The following is a 19,614-nucleotide window of genomic DNA, read 5'->3' on the forward strand; positions in this document are numbered from 1 at the left end:
TGGCATCCATTACCCCAAACAGTAAGTCATATTTCGGTCAAAACGGTCATTTTAGCAGCGAGCAACTATTTAGGACACAGCTCCATACTGAAATCAGAACAATTTTGTTAACAAAACACACACTTCAGTGTCAACCAATATCACGTTTACTACTTTCTGTTAGGAGTTTTATTACTGTACTGTACTGTTCTTTTCGAGACAAAATACTCTTTCAGGAAATGGCACATGGTCTGTGTATGCCGATTCAAGGCCAATACTCTTCAAGGTTTTCACACGTTAGAGATGAAAATACGGAAAACACTAACTGCCACCCTGTCCCAAACCGTTAGACACTGCCAAAAAAGACAATATCCTTTATCAGTCTTCCTTGTCAGCAAAAGATGAAAATTATGTCCTGGTGTATTTTGCAGGAATTTGACATCTTGGACATGAAGATAGTTCCCAATAAATGGATGGAGACGCCAGAACTACATTGTCTCCTTTGATGTGAGATGATTCAGAAGGGAAGGAAAAGTTATTCATCGCAATGTTCGTTGGCGTTCCTGAAGCAAGAAGCCATACCTTTGGTAAATTCATTCTGTACAATCACGTTATTTGCCAATACCTACAACACATCTTGTTCCTGTAAATTTACCTTGTGTAAATCCAGGCTGAGAGGATGAGAAGAATTTTGACTACACCAGGCCCAGTATACACATAAACTCAATTCTTCAAACTAAATGTGTCCGGCATCCCTGTAAGAAAATGCACAAAGACCACCAGTTGTTTGATTTCCATATTGTAGAAGACGCGGTGGATGAGTGGGTTAGGAGGCTGACTTTGTGTGCTGACGATTACGTGCCTGACTCTGATAACGTGGGTTCTCAATCCCGGATGGAACTCACCCCATCAAAAATGTTAGAATCTACACTTTACTGAGAAAGCGTGATTCCAAATGTAATACAAATATATATATGTCACACATGCAAGAATAACCTACATGAATGATTGATATAAGTGTACAAATTATCAAGATCAGATATTTGGAGTATCTACTGTGCCCATGGTTTAGCTACAGCAATCGCTACAATGAATTCTACCGCATCACCGCTTGATAACCGACCAGCTGTGTATGTTTTGCTTATCATTTCAGTAGCTGTTGTCAGTATAAATGCACTCTCTGTTTTCATATTCCTGAAATCAAAAATCAAAACATCATTAAAACTTATGTTTGGACATTTCTCGGCCTTAAACTTGATGCTTGGAATACTGATCATAGTAATTAGCATTCCTCCTGGGTTTTTAAACCACTTCCCGTATGATGACATGTGGGTTCACATTTCAGGTTTTGTTTCCATTGTGACAATTCGCCTTTCAACGTATAATATAATGTTTATCGTGGTTGACCGCTACATTCTTGTATATTATCACGCTAAATACAAACAGTGGGTAACCACAAGAAGAGTCATCTTCATCATCGTCTTCTGCTGGTTGTTCTGGCTCACCGCAGAAGCTCTGGCACTCATACCATCACCCAATGTGTTTCATTACGAACCGAGACTTCTGCTATCTCTCCCTCGATTTATGTCTACAGCTTTCTCCCTACGTGTGCTTTTTGGTCCCGTGTTGACAGTATGTGTAGTAACTTTCTGTTACATGAGGATCATACAGTCAGTCATGAGACTGAATAAGGTTGGGACAGAAGAAGCGGGGATACAGAGGCCAAATGTTAGGAACCTTATATTAGAGGACAGAAAACGGAAATCTGTTGTTTTCATTTCGCTCCTTCTTTTCATATATGTATTTCCCATGATTCCGATTTTAACCGCTATACCCATAATGGCAAAGAGCGAGTATATCTTACCACAGGGTCAGTGGTTTACGGTTGTAGGTTTTGTTGGTTGCTTTTTAAATGTATTGGTTTATGTGTTCGGGTATCCGCCATTTCGGAAAGCATTCATGGACATTTTTTGTAAGTCGTACATGCGAAAACAAAAACAAAAACGAATACTTTCACAAGCTATAATAAAAGTAAAACCAGCCGCTGTCCGGGTTGAATGATTTCGGTGAGGACACTTTTTTGTATACGATTGAAAAATCCAGATTCTGACCAGCAAGTGCTGTGGTCTTTTGTGAAGTTTCCAGAATAACAGCTCGTGACATCCTACGGATGTCAGACATATTCAAAATGCCATACACTCCTTTCAATGTTTATTTTCACTTTCGTTATGCATTCATTACATGAAATGAAACACTTTTGTTGTGTAACATCTCAGTGATTGTCTTTTCTTTGGTTCCATTACGTAATAATAATAATAATTAATAATTAATATACACTTGTATAGCGCTTGTTTACAGTATAATTAACTGCTCAAAAGCACTTGTGAGCAATGAATTGTCCTGGGAACACACGAAAACACATTTTATGAATAATTATATATTTCAGTTCATGTTGATATTTCGCACTTTGATCTTTGGAGTTTGAAATCTTGTCGGATTCACAGTATAGCATCTCTCGGATGCATGAACCTATGCATATGAAAAGTGAAAATTGAGTCATTGTTGTCTTACCTCAGTCATTTCACATTATGTCTCACAATACAAGACTACCAGTTATTTCGTGGAATGATTAAACATTTCAATCATTTCGTAAAAGGACTAATAGGGTCAGTTGTTTTGCGCCTTGTTGTGTAACAACTATCAATATACGTCTGTCTGTGAATGAATTTCCATTTCATTTATATGTGGTGGGCAGGGGTCAATGACATGTGGCTTCTCTGGGCACAACAAGTGTCAAACAAACAGGTGTAAATGCTTCAAAGCCAAGTGCAACAGTCACTGCCACAATAGTCTTAGCTGTTAGTTACAATAAGTGACGTTGAAACTGTGATCCACTTTTGTAGATTTAGTTATTAAGCGAAATGTCATGAAATGACAGAAGTATACTGATTGTTTTTAATTAAAATTACGCGAAATGGCCGATTCTATTAGTCATTTCACGAAATGCCTGAAATGTTTTGTCATTTCACGAAATGACTGACATATATTTGAAGTATTAGCATTATTCACTCGCCTACAACAACACATATACTCGAAACTTGATTTAATGGGAACAGTAAAAAGAATTATTTAAAAAGATGTGGTATTGTGACGCATCGCCCTTGATACGAATCCTACTTTGCAAGCTTGACCACTGCGGTGAGGTGAATATCAATATCACTGTTTCTATTGCTGTAGCCACGGGCCATTGCATGGATTCTGTCACTGAATTTGTAGTACCATTCATTTTTTGCATTGTGTCTTGTGATTCCTTTGGAGTCATTTCCTGTCATTTGTGCTCTTAATTTTAAAATACTATAAAAAATGTTCATTATATCTGATTTCTTTATTTCCTTTATGTTCACAAACTTATTGATTCAAAGTTGGGAATCGATACAAATAATGAATAAAGAAGACGTTGTGGTCACTATTGCTTTTCGTGTGTCCATCACCAGTCTATCATTGAATAATAACAAACTGTTACGGATAATTATTAATAATAAAGGCATAATTAATGTAGTACGACAGCTTTATTATGACATGCTGGTCAGTTGAAGAAAAAAAGTAGCTTAAATGAGGGGGAGGGTCAAAGATGTTATGGCAGTTGGCCAAGACTGCACATGCTATGTTAATGTTATGGGTCTAAATGTCTTCAGGATTGTATGCTAGAAACCTGAAATGATCAAGATTGTTAACGTCATACGACCAACCATAGGTATCAACATTTATCGTTTTTGCTTCTCAGATTTAATTATTACTTGATGTTCAGTTTAGCCAGATACTAAGGTAAGTTGTGGTTAGCTGTGGATGATGACAACACAATGTCATACTGATGCCATGGAATGGGGTATTGCGATACTTCTTTCCGTGTGTGTTGTGTGAGTGTGTATGTGTGTGTGTTGTTCCAAAAAAAGTGACATCTGAAAATAAGTAAGCGTTCATGTTTATGTATATTTAAATATCTGACCAAAACGTCCGTGCGTTTATTTTTCTGTTCAGTATTTATGTATATTATATTCTCTTAATGCGACTTTCAGAATTTGTTTCAATGAGACGCGGCTATACAAACAATACAACGCAACTTGCATGGAAATAATGTTTATTTCCTCTGTAACATGATTATATAAATGTTTGAGATAATGAAGTATTTAAAACTGATAACAATAAAATCAAATCCCTGCCAAAATTAAAATATCGAGATGCCCTAATACAATTGGGCCGTTCAGGTCTTGAAATAGCCAGTTGGAGTCGGTGTCGAGGAAATATATTCCCTGTAAAATAATATCACATGTAACCTTCGCATGTCAAATCACCAGAGGCCAAAGGACAAATAAGGCAATTCAGACACGTTACTTGCTGCTACAATTTGGTAGTTACACGACATGGTTCTTAGTCATATGAGTTTGGACGAAAATGACTCACCGGCCCTCCCGTCAAAGCTCCAGAAGTAGTACATTTCATATCTAAATGATAGCAATTCACCATTAAGCAATCAGTTAAGAAACTGAGCTAAGGAACCTCCTGTCGAGTTTAGGGCATGAGGTTGTAAGCTCTTGGTTTTCTTTGATCTGAAATGTTTAAACATCTAGGTGGCTTTTTCAAAATATAGGTAGATTTGATATTTAAAATTTGTTTCTTAACAGATTGATACGTTTTCCATATTCTGCTTACTTAGACTCCAAATGAAAATTCAGGAAGGCAAATGCTTAATAATACCACAGATCTGCCAACATAGACTGATTAACTCCAAATTAAATTTTTGTCGAGCGGATTACACTGATCAGAAACACTATACACAAACATCTGATATACGGACATACATCAATTCATATACATACAATCTACTACACCTGTACCATATATTTAGACAACAATATATTGAACAATGCACCTTGGCCCTCGTAACGTTCTGGTGCCATTTGACTGAAAGCACATACCTTAAAAGTCCTCAAGACTAATTCATACATATTTGTTGTCTGCAAACGGTCTGTATTTGTAAGGAATCGGTCAGTTGTTCGAACTTTATGTGTGTGTTCAACAACAGGACATGCTCTAAGGTATACAAGGCAAAAGATTTGTTGTGAATCGTTAATATTATTTGAGCAACTGTAACACCCTATGTTTCATACCAGCATCTCTAAATTGAAACCCAAAGTCAAGTGAGCGTTTGTTGTTTGTACAAACAGTTCAGTTATATCAAAATAACTTATAACTTTATGCAAAAGAGAAAATCGAGATGGATAAACCCGAAAATACGCAAGCACATGGGCCGTTGGTCCGAAAGCCCGTAAAGCAACTGAAGAGTGACGTGTTCCAGAATTGCATCTGGAAACCGTGGGAATTGATGATTTGACTTTACTTTAAGATACTAAGACGAATCGTGGCAGTACACTACTGGAAAGAAATGAAGAGCTGTCAATCAATGTTCTCACAAATTTGCAGCATTATTCCTGAACTCGTCTTCAAATCTCATACTAAGCTCAATGCCAAAAACTGTACCAAGAAATCAGTGACTGTGACAACAGACAATAATAAACAACTGCATGTATAAAACTATATATTTATTTACACTGTTGGACCGTCAGGGTAGCTGCTAGCACGCTGACAATAGCATTGTTTCGCTATTTCGTGAAGGAGCTGGTAAATTGAACTGGTAAAGGAGCTGGTATGAAGAATCGACAGCTGTTATCATTAACTGATCAAAGAGCTGATATGATAAACAGATGAAGTAGCTGTTATCGTGAAGGAATGATAATAATAATAATACATTTGTATAGAGCCTTTTATCCAGCATACGCTGCTCAGTGGTGCTTTACATACAGGAGAGATAGATAGCTACTGGTGGAATAGAAAAGTTTTTAGTTTCCAGGCGGCGGATTTCAAATGTTTCAGAAGATGTGATCTCTTGGGGCAAGCTGTCCTCAGTGTTTGGTCAAGCAACAGAAAAGGCGTTGCTGCCCAGTTTACTTATTGAAAAAGGAAGTGAAAGTTGTCGCTGTTGAGATAAGCGAAGATTTGTTTGAAGATATGGAGACAGAAGCTATTTTAGATAAACAGGAGCGGAATAGGAGTTAAAAAAGGAGTTGTTATCATGAGCTAATTTCTGACGCGATGAGTTTATAAGGTAGTAGGTATCATGAACTGATGAAAGGTTGATATCACGAATTCATAATGTAGTTAGCATCACGAGCTGACAACACGAGTTGATAAAGGAGCTGGTAGCTGGAACTGACATGGATTTAGTTTCATGAACTGATCAATGAGTTATAACCATGAACAAGTGCTGCTCAGCTATCCCTTTATAACTATAAAGGAAATTGGTTTGAAGCGAAACGCAAGTGAAATAAAGATATGCTCCATACCAGCACTTACCTTACCAAACCTCTATCATGACAGTCAAAGAATGAGACAATAGACGAGGGAACGACACCCATAATACTAATACCATGTTTCAACATGTGGGGATTGAACATGTTTGAAAACAGTATCCATTGAGCTAGCCAAATACTATTTATGATATGTGTCGGGGATTTGAAAACAAGACATTGTAAAATGGAGATAACGTCTTAGGAGATGTTTTAAAAAAACAATAGACCCTTGGAAGCTCTCACCCTTTCCCTTGTAAATACCTTGTGGCATCACTGCTTTCAGCAGTCCTTCCAGTATTCTTGGTTGACATAAGCCCTAAAGAATCCGTTTCGACACATGCTTGAGAAGGGGATATTCTCCGGTAATAGCGTTTGGAAAATACGAGGCAAATGAACCGCATTGCTGGCAGTTATAATGAAACAAGCTGTGGTATTTTCATTGGTCTGATAGTCGCAAATGTTTTACTTAGGAATCGGAGAACTGTTTGTCCAACTTCGACAAAATCAGCTGAACTGCCAGTCTGGCTCTGTGTAGTTCCCCTTAAGGTTAACGAAAACCCTGAAGTGTTTAGGGTCGGTGATCAAACAGCAGACTGTCATATATTGTACGGAAAAGTTGATTTTCTGGTAATCACAAACAGGTAATATTTCCACATGAACAGTTTCCAAAACTGTAACCCTAATCCTTTTGCTATTTTTCGTATGTTAGGAGAACTGGTTATTCTAAAAAACACTTACCAAACACATGGTGCCCTAAACTGGCTAAACATAAGATCATGTATTTGTAAAAAAAGCAAGCTAACCGACATTTTCTTCGTGACCCTAGCGTGCAGTGAAGGATGTACTCTGACTATATTTGCATTTCTGAAAACTAACGCAATCAGTTGGTCTTATTATTCTTTGGTAACAGAAACTGTGTCCACAACATATATACTCGAGCTTGGATATGTATCTATACATCTCAGATTTCACTCTCTGCTTATGAAACAAGCAGCCACTGAATAGTTTCTAGAATATCCCTTAATATGTGCGATTCTTAAACTATTTAAGATACTGTTTAACTGACCTGCCATATGTCTGGATCAGTCACTGAATAGTTTCTAGAATATCCCTTAATATGTGCGATTCTTAAAATATTTAAGATACTGTTTAATGTCAACATGACAAAATCTCAGTTGCGTGTTTGTTACCTTTTCTGAGTGGCCAAGACAAGGTGAAAATGTCGCAAAGTTCTGCCATGTTCATTCTTAAAACATAAAACACTGATTACTCACGTTATTTTGATTAGCTGAAATCTACTTAAAGGTCTATATTAAGAAGATCAATAAATTCTACGTAAGATGTTCTCAAGTATTTGCCCCATCAGATGCCATAAAATCACTGAACAACTTCAGTGGAGTTAGTTGGAGCGTTTCTGTTCCAGTTGAGTATATATCGGAATTAATAAGTTCCTTTCTTTATGGCATGTAAGCATTGAGACACGTGTTATATAATCATATACTAGGCTATATATTGTGAAAAAGTATAAAACTTTCAATAAAACGTTGTTGTGCCCTATGTTTGTAAATGTACAAAATTGGCATGTAATTCGTTACTGACAGACTACAGGTTTACCCAAATATATTGACAGAAAGATTAGAATCAACAAAACCTATTATATATGCGCATACGTGCAGCACTGATTTGTCAACTACTAATAGGGCTTAAATAAAGTTAAGGGGGATATTTGAATTCCCCTTTAGCAGTGGTAAGAATGACAAAACATATATGAAACATGTTACCTAAATCGGAAACTGATTCAATTGAAATGTTTTTTTAAATATTTTTTATGGAACTGAGGTATCGACTACTTACACGAAAGCGCTGACTGAAAAGGATATACTGTACTGCCATGCTCGTAAAGACTCGTAATTATTTCGCATTGAATACTGTTGTTTTGCTTTCGTTTTTTTCCCATTCCCTCCTTGTAGTTCATCGGATGATGATAAAGCATATGTGTGGGTTTTTTAAAGTATTTTTAGAACGGCTTCCTGAGTACAAGGTTGAATAGGGCAGTGTTCTTATTCCAACAAGTAATCATCCTTTATAAGTTTATAAAGACATGAATCATTGTTATACAAATGACTATATACACTGGACAAACACAGAACAATCTGTTTACTAATATGATACAACAATCGTCTCCTAAAATCCTCCTAAAACCCGTATTAATCACTTAGAAGTATGTTCTTGCCTTATTCTGTATAAATTACCGTTTTTGGTTTCAAGATGGTGATTTTGTCATAAAGGAAAACTCTATCCTGTAAGGTTGTACACAGTGTGAGAAACAGCCCGCTAGCCCGTGGCTAATAAAATTCCAGTCGGTCCAGTAATTCTCCTCAGTCACTAGCCCGACTGTCTAGCGAATTTTCATGAGGTCTTTTGGTAAATATATCACTGTCTCCGACTTGTTAGGTTATAATCGTGCAATATTATAGACTGATAGAAGTGTTCATTGTATTGGTAGCTTAAGTAATGATGAAACCCGGTGTCTATATTCAAATTTCCGGCTAGTGAATTATTTTGTGGGCTGGAAACATTCAGGCATAGCTAATTCGACTGGCTAGCAAACTTTGGAAACTATTTCGCACAATGGCTGTGTTTGTTTTTCATAAATACTGGGCATGTAAATTTTGAAATTATGAATAATGATGTATTTATTCATTAACATAACTGATAAAATATCAACTTATAATAACTCAATAACTTATTTTGTCCCGTATAGGTCATAACCTAATAAAGTACAATATGATTCTTGAGATCAGCTTCTGAAGCAACCGTAAAATTTCTTCTCACAACGTTCGCCATGATAATTCGATATAACATGGACTGGCATACTTTGAAGTAGGCAACAACAGAAACTACGAAAAACTAATTATATATGTGAGTGTTACCAACTGTTTTGTTTTAAAAAATGTGCTAGCATTAAAGAAGATTTCATATTCTATAAAAATGGTTACCAATAGCAAGTTCCCCAACATCAATATAATATCGCTTGAAGCACCTCTAAGAGGCATGTTCTTTAAAAAGTATTGCTTGCATCGAGCATTTAGTAAATACCAAGAGTGAGTGATGTTGGTTTTACGCCGCTTTCAGCAACATTCAACAATATCACGGCGGGGAACTCCAGACATGGGCTTCACACACTGTACCCATGTGGGGAATCGAACAAGGGCCTTCGGCTTGATGAGCAGGCGCTTTAACCACTAGGCTACCCTAACTCCATGAGGATGAGGTTGTTCTTTGGTTTCCAGACATGAAGAGCCTCTTACACTAAACAAACATGCACTTTCTTTATACAGACATTGATTAATCAGAGATGCTCGTTCAAAAATTAAATGAGGTTTTTGAGCAAAGTAAGTGTGGGGTTAGGTTGAAATAGGACTAGGGGGTGTGTGTGTGTGGGGGGGGGGGGGGGGAATATTAAATCCGTCATTAAATTATCATATTCCCATCCTAATATTAACGTGGTATGTATACTTAACACAGAAAGAAACGCAACTGTTTTTGTCAATATTTTAAAGAGAAGACATAAACATGGACGCTCTCTTTCCTTTATATCGAAACTTGCGTTTCTTTTGCGGTCTATAATATTTTAAAGTCATGTAACAATGAAATGTTTCTGTTTAAACTTCTTTCTCCTCTTATGTTTTGCAAAAACGCCTATCGATGATTATCGTATGTTCCTCGTAAGGCTTAAGACTATGTATGCCAAACAGAAATTGAACGAGCATCGTGAGGCTTAAGACAATGTATAACAGTGGACAAACAGACTTATTGAGATATACAAAGATGCATTATGTGTTCTCACGTGTTTGACACACGTTAGTCAGTGGATCAAATCAGATTACTAACTCGACGATACACACCTGGGTCCCGAACTACAAAGTGTTCGTAATGTTACGACCTGTCGTAACAATATAGTTCACCATAGGCAAACGACTATAGTAGGTCGTAACGTTGCGAACGCTTTGTGAATCGGGACCCTGCACTATATTACAGAAAACATACGATCCAAAAGAAAAATGTTCAAGACAAATGAATATTGTGAAGGATATGATGACAATTTCACATTTTCAAGAACTCCTCTTTGAGGCATTTAGGCTGAGTGAGTGTGGTTTTAAACCGCGTTTAGTAATATTACAGTAACATCACGGCGGGGGACAGAAAAAATGGGCCTTCAGACATTGCACCCATGTGGGGATTCGAACCTGAGTGATCGACGTGGCGAGCCAACGCTGTTGCAACAAGGCCACCCCACGTCCCGTGAAGCATTTACAAGTTAAAGCAGTAAGTTGTTGTTGAGCTTTACACCGCAATCAGCAACATTCCAGCTATATGGTGGTTTTAGCAGTAAGACTGGTAGGCTTCGGATTGTCCACCTGGATTCTGTGAAGCGATTGTCTCCGATATGGTCTGATAGGGCTGATTTCAAAATGTGCTGAACAGAATGGAATCCGTTGGAACATTTTCAGGACTGTGGTCTAAGGATATTACATCTGGCACGTTCTATAAAATGGAAACTATTTTGTTAAATGTCTGAAATTCGTGTCAGGAAGCTTTTCTGCAAATGTTAGCAATGAGAAGAGAAGGCAGGAGTGAATCGAACCATCTTAAAGTTCAAGAGAGAACTCTTTAACAACTAGACTACCTTTACAGGAGACGAGTCAGTGAGTTTATTTTTGCTCGGGGCAATATTCCAACAATATCGCGGTAGGGAACACCAGAAATGGGCTTCACACATTGTACCATGTGGGGTATCGAACCCGGATTTTTGTGTGACCAGCGAACGCTTTAACCACTAGGCTACCCCACCGCCGCATTATTGTAGACGAATTTCCTTGAAGTAGTTGATTACACTAAATAAACCTGTGACTATCTCTGGTTAAATCGTATGCAGTATATGACATTCATACTGAACTCTGTCAACAACCATGCGATAATACAAGAAATTATTATGGATGACAACTTCTTTCATTCTTTTTAACACGACGTTTAAAGGCGATGAATTAGCCTTGAAACGTCGTGTTAAAAAGAATTAAAGAAGTTGACATCCGTAATAGTGTCTTGTATTACCTCACCAATTTCTAAATGCCTTTGAAGAATAACAACCATGCGATATTGAATATGCTGCCGTGTATACACGTACGTAACCCAAAAGATGACGTCGTGATGATGTCATTAATGAATGACGTCATACTCAGATGACAGTCTTGACCCGCTCTTTGAGGTAGTTGTGTAAGTTGTCATGGCTACCCACTCGAAGTCGGTGCGCCTTCACCTTTGGGCTGTCCTTGAGAATGTCCTGTCCTTGGTCAAGGGGATACTCCATGACGTCATACACAGCAAGGTCGGCAATCGACAGCTGGAAAATAGGAAACGAGTCAGGTTATAAAAAAGTTTTCATCAATGTTCTGGCTCTGCTCAGATGTTTTTTTATTTGAATATAATGAGTGAGTATTGTTGTTTCAACAATATACCAGCAATATCGCGGTGGGAGACACCAGAAATGGCCTTCACACTCTGTACCCATGTTGGGTATACGAACCGGAGTCTTCGTAGGAACTAGCGAACACCATATCCCCTAGACTACCCCGTCGCCTATCTATTTAAATACACAGAGTAATAAATACATCTTAAAGGTAGCAAGGTGTAAGGAGGTGCGTAAACCCTGGCCGTCCCATACCACCATACAAACAATATGAAGTGGAGGTCTACCCTTGAGGCATCCACAACAATCAATCTGCATGCACATTGATTCCAAACTAAACGCTGAAAAAGACTTGAAGCAAAAGCTTCACGATATCCATAAATAGTTAAACACAAGATACACACAGATGTCACCTCATACCTGTATAAACAGAGAATATCTACACACTGACTATAGCATGCAGTGTTTGTGCGGACAATGATTCTTTGTTGAAAGTAATCTATTTATCTAGGTCCTGTTTCACAAAGAGATCGCTTCCACCATCGTGAGACTTTGTTAAATTATGAGTTAGGATATTCGTGGTCATAAATTCGTTTTTAGAACACTCTCTGCAATAAAATGTCAGAAAAACATTGCATTGCGCTTTAATCGTCTATAAGATGTTAAATGTAAGCGTTAAATGTGTCGTATCATGGAGACATCTTTAATAATTCTGCATCGCCCGCAGACATAAACCTGTGACAAATTCCAATAACTCCGCGCCTCAGAGCAGTTTTCAGCGTTTGGTATTGACAAAGGCTTCTGTGTTCACAGCGTGGGGCGGTTGCCGCGGGTTATAAGAGACCATAGTACTGACAAGACAGTGTATATGGAGCGTGTTTACATTTAGTTTACATTCACACTTCCTGGGACCGTGTGAAATGTTTCATAAAAAATAAAGTTGAAAAGAACTGTTAATGGATATAATAAAGGTGTGTGTATGTGTTTGCGTGTACACGCGCGTGCGTTCGAAGGTGGCTGGGTGTCGTGTTTTTGCTTAATCTACTTCCGAGTCATGCCAACAATAAGTGGCTGAGTTTAGTTTTACGCTGATTTGAGTAATATTCCAACAATAACATGGTGGAGGACACCAGAAATGGGCTTCACTCAGTGTACCCATGTGGGGAATCGATGAGCGAACGCTGTAACCACAAACCCACCCCAGCTACTACGAAAAACTCTCATAAAGCAGACATTTCATCCATAAATTACACCACATTCAATTATCGACATGCAGCGCATTTTACATACACTGCATTCATGAAAGGTATTCTAAATCCACGCGTTAAACACACATTACATCAATACAACGGACACTAATTTAGTTAAACGTACTCATCATCCATTGAAAATACACTGACTTTATTCAAGAGACATTTCATGCATGATATGTACTTCCTCTGTGAAACGTTCCCTTCACCCATTAAGCCACATTACCTTCAACGAATAAACACTGCATGTACTAATGCATACTTCATCAACCTAACATATACCTCATCCACTATACGTATACTTGGTCCAGTATACGTACACTTCCTCCACTGTACGTATACTTCAGCTACTGTACGTATCCTTCATCCACTTAAAGTATACTTCATCCACTAAAGGTACACTTCATCCATTATACATGTATTTCATCAACTTAATGTATACATCATCCACTATACATGTATTTCACCCACTTAATGTATACTTCATCCACTATGCAACTATTTCATCTACTAAATGTATACTTCATCTACTAAACGTACACTTCATCCATTTAATGTATACTTCATCTACTAAACGTACACTTCATCCATTTAATGTATACTTCATCTACTAAATGTATGCTTCATCTGCTAAACGTATAATCCATCGATTATGCAAGTAATTCATGTACTAAATGCATACTTCATCCACTAAAGGCATACTTCATCCACTAAAGGCATACTTCATCCACTAAAGGCATACTTCATCCACTAAAGGCATACGTCATCCACTAAAGGCATACTTCATCCACTAAAGGCATACGTCATCCACTAAAGGCATACTTCATCCACTAAAGGCATACTTCATCCACTAAAGGCATACTTCATCCACTAAAGGCATAAGTCATCCACTATACATATATTTCATCCACGACTGTACACTTGATGTGCATTTCATCCACTTAATGTATACTTCATCTACTACAGTAGTATTTCATCTACTGCATGCATACTTCATCTACTAAATGTATACATCATCCACTAAATGTATACTTCATCCACTATACATATACTTTATCCACTACTGTACACTTAATGTGTACTTTATCTACTAAACGTAAACTACATTCACTATACAAGTATTTCATCTACTAAATGTATACTTCGTCCATTAAACGTATACTTCATTATACATGTATTTCACCCACATAATGTATACTTCATCCCTCAAATGCATACTTCACCTACTACATGTATACTTCATCAAGTAATTGTATACTTCATCCACTATGCAACTATTTCATCTACTAAATGTATACTTCATCTACTAAACGTACACTTCATTCACTACACATGTATTTCATCCATTTAATGTATACTTCATCTACTAAATGTATGCTTCATCTGCTAAACGTATAATCCATCGATTATGCAAGTGATTCATGTACTAAATGCATACGTCATCCACTATACATATATTTCATCCACTTAATGTATACCTTATCTACTACAGTAGTATTTCATCTACTGCATGCATACTTCATCTACTAAATGTATACTTCATCCACTAAAGGCATACGTCATCCACTAAAGACATGCGTCATCCACTAAAGGCATACGTCATCCACTAAAGGCATACGTCATCCACTATACATATACTTTATCCACTAATGTACACTTAATGTGTACTTTATCTACTAAACGTAAACTACAATCACTATACAAATATTTCATCTACTAAATGTATACTTCATCCACTATATATGTATTTCATCCACTTAATGTGTACTTCATAAACTAAATGTATGCATGTACACATCATCCACTATACATATAGTCATCCACTTAATGTACACTTCACCCACTAAATATATACATCAGAGAGAGAGAGAGAGAGAGAGAGAGGGGGGGGGGGAGGGAGGGAGGGAGAGTGACACCAGATATGGACTTGGATCCATGTTGGGAATCGAACTCTTGGACATGACTAGAGAACGCTTTTCCCACCTGGCCACCCCACCGTCTCCGTTCATGAAACAAGAAACAATAGCTGAATCCATTACATGTATACTTCATCAACTGAACAAACAATGCAACCATTAAATAAACGCTGCATTCAATATATGTTAACTCCGTACAGGGTTTCTTTTGGGTTCATAGAACAACTGCAGCTGTGTTGAAATATCATGATTTCAATATTCAATAACAAGGTGCTCAATCGATATCTTTGCCATGCCCTTCCTTAAAATAAATCCGCCGTCCTGTTTACCTTAATGAAGCAGAAGGCCGCATACCGCCGATGAAAACAAAACAGAATATGCAAGGTCAAGGTCGTCAAACATTTAAAAAAGTCCTCCTGTCATCCCTATGTGAAATGTGCGTTGTCTTTACGAGGGTCAAGGAGTGCTGCGGAGTTCCCTTGTATTCGCCTAGTGCTGGTGTACATCGAGATTGACCTACTTGCTAACTATGTCAATGAGCTATGAGATGCCACGATTTTGATTGCTCATAAATCAATGATAGAAATTCGCAGATGTCAACGAGTGCAAATTCAGGACTTAAACCTGGTGCTAGACTCCCTTGGGCACTTGCATAGGACACGGCATTGCGCTTGTAGGATATATGTCCTGCTTGCGAACTGAGGTTTTCTAGTCGCCATGACTACCATTTTTAAAAAGGAATTCGCGAGGCATTAAAACAGTACCTTGTATCCACACAATTGCACATAGTTAAACCATTATGGAACACTCACATCGATCGATTTATCAATATTTATTCCAACAAGTATGACTCTCGGGGAGCTGAGAATGAAATCCGAGTTCACTGTGATCAATTGACCGAGGTGACTTTTACCCAGTACTGTGACTATTCAATTTGCAAAAAAGAATAATAACATCATTCATAATCAGGCATTTGGGTCAGTGAGTACTTGAAGCGTGTTATCAACATAATTGGTACCCATGTCTCTGAATTCCAAAAGGGCATGATTAAATGAAAACACGTTGCTATATGTTTTTCTCGTGCAGCACTTTAAACGATGATTGCACTTGCCCCAAAGGTCAAGTCTCACCACAGCTTGACAAACATGTTAGAAAGCAGCACTACACTAAAGTAGGTTTACCTTCTCACTCTTAGTAATTACTTTTTTAAGTTAAGAGGCTGTGTCTATAAATATAAAAATATTTTTCTTCACTTGGAAATGATGAAGAGGGTGTTCTTATGCCAGCTACAAGCAACTCTGTCAGACAAGGAGATCTTCTCACTGGTGTTCATTTTGCATAAAGCAAGAGTTCCGTGATAAGCCTAAAAACGGTGGAATTGCCTTATTGTGAAGCCGTTTTTTAAAATGATGTTAAAAAGGAATATCCACATTATTTCATCGACATTTGAGTCAATCAAAGAAGCAGCGCCTGTGACCACTGGAAAATAACTAAACTTAACAAATGATCATATAGCACTATGAAACAAAATGTTATTTTTCACCGTGATACAACTACTCTTCCATTGAATACCACCATGACTGTTTACCATATACAGCATGAAATATCTCTCTGTATTACGGATTTATAATGTAACTATAACAGCAATGTGTCATTACTGTTTATGACCATAAAGGACACGGTAGGCTTTTAAACAAGACGACTTAATCCAAACTCAAACTCCAAATTAAGACAGCATCCAGAAGTATGACTGGGAAGAGTGATACACAAGCTGAAGGAAGGTGACAGTGACTCTTTCTTAGGTATGTGTACGGTACGTACTAGAAAATGAATGACGGGCCTAACTGCATCTTAATTGTGGCCTGTGTAGGACGACACATGGGATCCAGAAGTACAGCAATAACTGATTCCTATAATCTGTTTACTTTCACTTTAAACAAAAAAGAGTACATCGAAAAAAATATAATTGCAATGCAAATCGTCATAATTTTACCTTGACAATGGGGTATGCACTTTGCATGAAGGCTTCAAGTAGGTTTTACCGTTCCAACTACTGCGTTTACCCTTTCGTAATACAAGCCAATAATATCTATTTGAAACTATGACAGTTTGTTGAACAACTTTGATGCTAATTTGAATAAAATTCTGAGATATAAATGTTCAACTGGCAAGGTAGAATTATGAGGATTTCACTTTATTCGATTTAGTTTTTGCTTCAAATGAAATTCATCGGTACATTGTCACTGAAATCTGACTATGGTTTGTGTACCCTGACACGCTCGACACGGAAGTTTAGCCACAACTGCTTCGTTAGGTCTGTGTACGGTGACACACTACAGATCCAGAAGTACGGCAACAACTTCAACTTGTGGTCTATGTACGGAGACGCACAAGATCCAGAAGGTTAGCTACAACTGCATTTTCTGGCCTGCGTACGGCGACTCACTAGATCGAGAAGAACGGGAACAAGGGTTGTCAGAGTGAGTTAGTTTTACGCCGCCTTTGGCAATATTCGAGCAAAAGGAGCACCAGAAATGGGTTCATACATTGTACCCATGTGGGGAATGGAAACCACTTGGCTACCCCACCGCCTCATCTTTCAAAGAGATGGGATAACCTGCAACAGCCACCGCTAAGGACAAGTGAATATAATGCTTGAGAAGATAGGAGTGACCGACGAACCACTTGTCACACACACTACCATCGTAGTGGAAGACTGAAAACATTCTGGTGGATGAACATGGCGTGACGGTTTCAGCAACAGGGGTTCCAAGACTTCTGATTCCTGCTCAAAAAGACTCTACAAATTCATCATCTCTGGTGAGAATGTACGTCTCTTTTGAGCAGACCCAACGGCAAGTGAAGATCAATTCTAACCCGGATCTTCAGGGGTAATGATGCAGGTCTGTAAACATCGAAGATGGTTATGGTAAAAATGTAGCTAGCAACAGAAACCCCCATAATAGTCAGAGTCATACCACGTCAGTCACAAAGTGTATAGACATCGAAGATGGTTATGGTAAAAATGTAGCTAGCAACAGAAACCCCCATAATAGTCAGAGTCATACCACGTCAGTCACAAAGTGTATAGACATCGAAGATGGTTATGGTAAAAATGTAGCTAGCAACAGAAACCCCCATAATAGTCAGAGTCATACCACGTCAGTCACAAAGTGTATAGACATCGGAGATGGTTGTGGTAAAAACGTAACTCGCAACAACATTAACCCATTATAGTCGTATTCATAACGTGTTAGCCATCCACAGCATTTCACAACGTTTCCTTTGAAAGCGTTTGTACTGCTTAACACTGAACCTGAATACTTAGCGTTAGTTTAATCCACAGAATACATCGTTATACGACTGTGTGGATCTTGAAATATTATTCGATGTCGAGCCGTCTTGTAAATTTGCAATGAATAACAAAGCTACAAGGTTCATACTGTCACGCAGGCAGAACACCCTAAGCTTCGTCAATACTTCTGTGAATTAGGTCAACCCCTATTTACGACAGTTTATAGCCCTGATCTAGGCATATTTGACGTAGCCTCCTAAGCGTGTCGTGTAAATAGTTACATAACGAGGAGTCACAAATATGGTCGATTTCACGCCATGGGGATATTTACAATCATAGACAGCTACGAAAAAACGGAGTATCTTTGCAACGAGTACACACTTGTTGGAAAAGCTTTACATCAAACATACAAGCAAGCAACACGCCTATCAAACCGAGTAACATGCGAACAAAACAGTATATTGTATAGTCTTGGGAAAAATATGTCAGGGGGTTTAAGTAAATAGCATTATGCATTGTCAATATTGCTAAGTCAGCTAGTATACATGGTTATGATCGTATTTCTTAACCCGAGGCTCATGAATGTTACGGTGATAGATCATAGAGTGATGACACACGGACTCAATGACACACATGTGGTGGCACATACACAGAACACGGTAAATTAATCCCATGCAAATGACTAGGTGAACAATGCCTGTGGTGAAGCATTAGTAACAGAATAGGGCTTAGACATCCACCCTGCCCAAACCCTGCACTCACTGTCAGATTACAGGGACTCGGGAAGAATGTTCGAGTGGGCTTGAGGATTATTGTCACCACCTACAGCTACAACAGGATTTGAAATAGTTTGAAACAGTTCATCACGTAAAGGGTACCCGAGTTTCTTCAAATATGACAAGGTTCTCATAAATGATATCAATAAACATACACTGTTTGTAACTATGCAAGTCAGTGTTCCACGAATAGATTTTACTGCGGTCCTGCCAAATTCAAGATGGAAAATTACCAGTTCTAGAAATGAACAATAGACTCATAATGAAATCATAAAAGTGCGTCTACATTTAATTTATACTCACTGAGAGTAATAGCGATAACAATAGACAATAAGAATCTGTATTTAGAGGTTAGGAACCATGAAGTAAAAAAATCACCGATGCATTAACACCTGAGTAGCTGTTGCATGTGCAGAAATGCATCATTACAAACATTTGAAAACTGCTGTCTGTGTTTGTAAATGTACTTCCTAATATCGGGTATATTTCATTTCATTAGACATTTAAATTTCCGCTTTCAA

The 19,614-nt window shown here is 37.9% G+C and overlaps 1 protein-coding gene across 1 annotated transcript in view; it reads right to left on the reverse strand.

The window, feature by feature from the left end:
• Positions 1 to 4,100: 4,100 nt before the first annotated feature.
• The window catches only part of LOC137296921 (S-crystallin SL11-like), a 42,963-nt gene continuing 27,449 nt past the window's right edge, over positions 4,101 to 19,614 (reverse strand). The window contains exon 5 of the mRNA XM_067828821.1: positions 4,101 to 11,790. Coding sequence (XP_067684922.1) covers positions 11,626 to 11,790 — 165 coding nt within the window. The 3' untranslated portion in view covers positions 4,101 to 11,625. The remainder of the gene's footprint in view (positions 11,791 to 19,614) is intronic.

Source organism: Haliotis asinina, chromosome 9 (assembly GCF_037392515.1).
Source record: "Haliotis asinina isolate JCU_RB_2024 chromosome 9, JCU_Hal_asi_v2, whole genome shotgun sequence".
NCBI classification, from domain to species: domain Eukaryota; kingdom Metazoa; phylum Mollusca; class Gastropoda; order Lepetellida; family Haliotidae; genus Haliotis; species Haliotis asinina.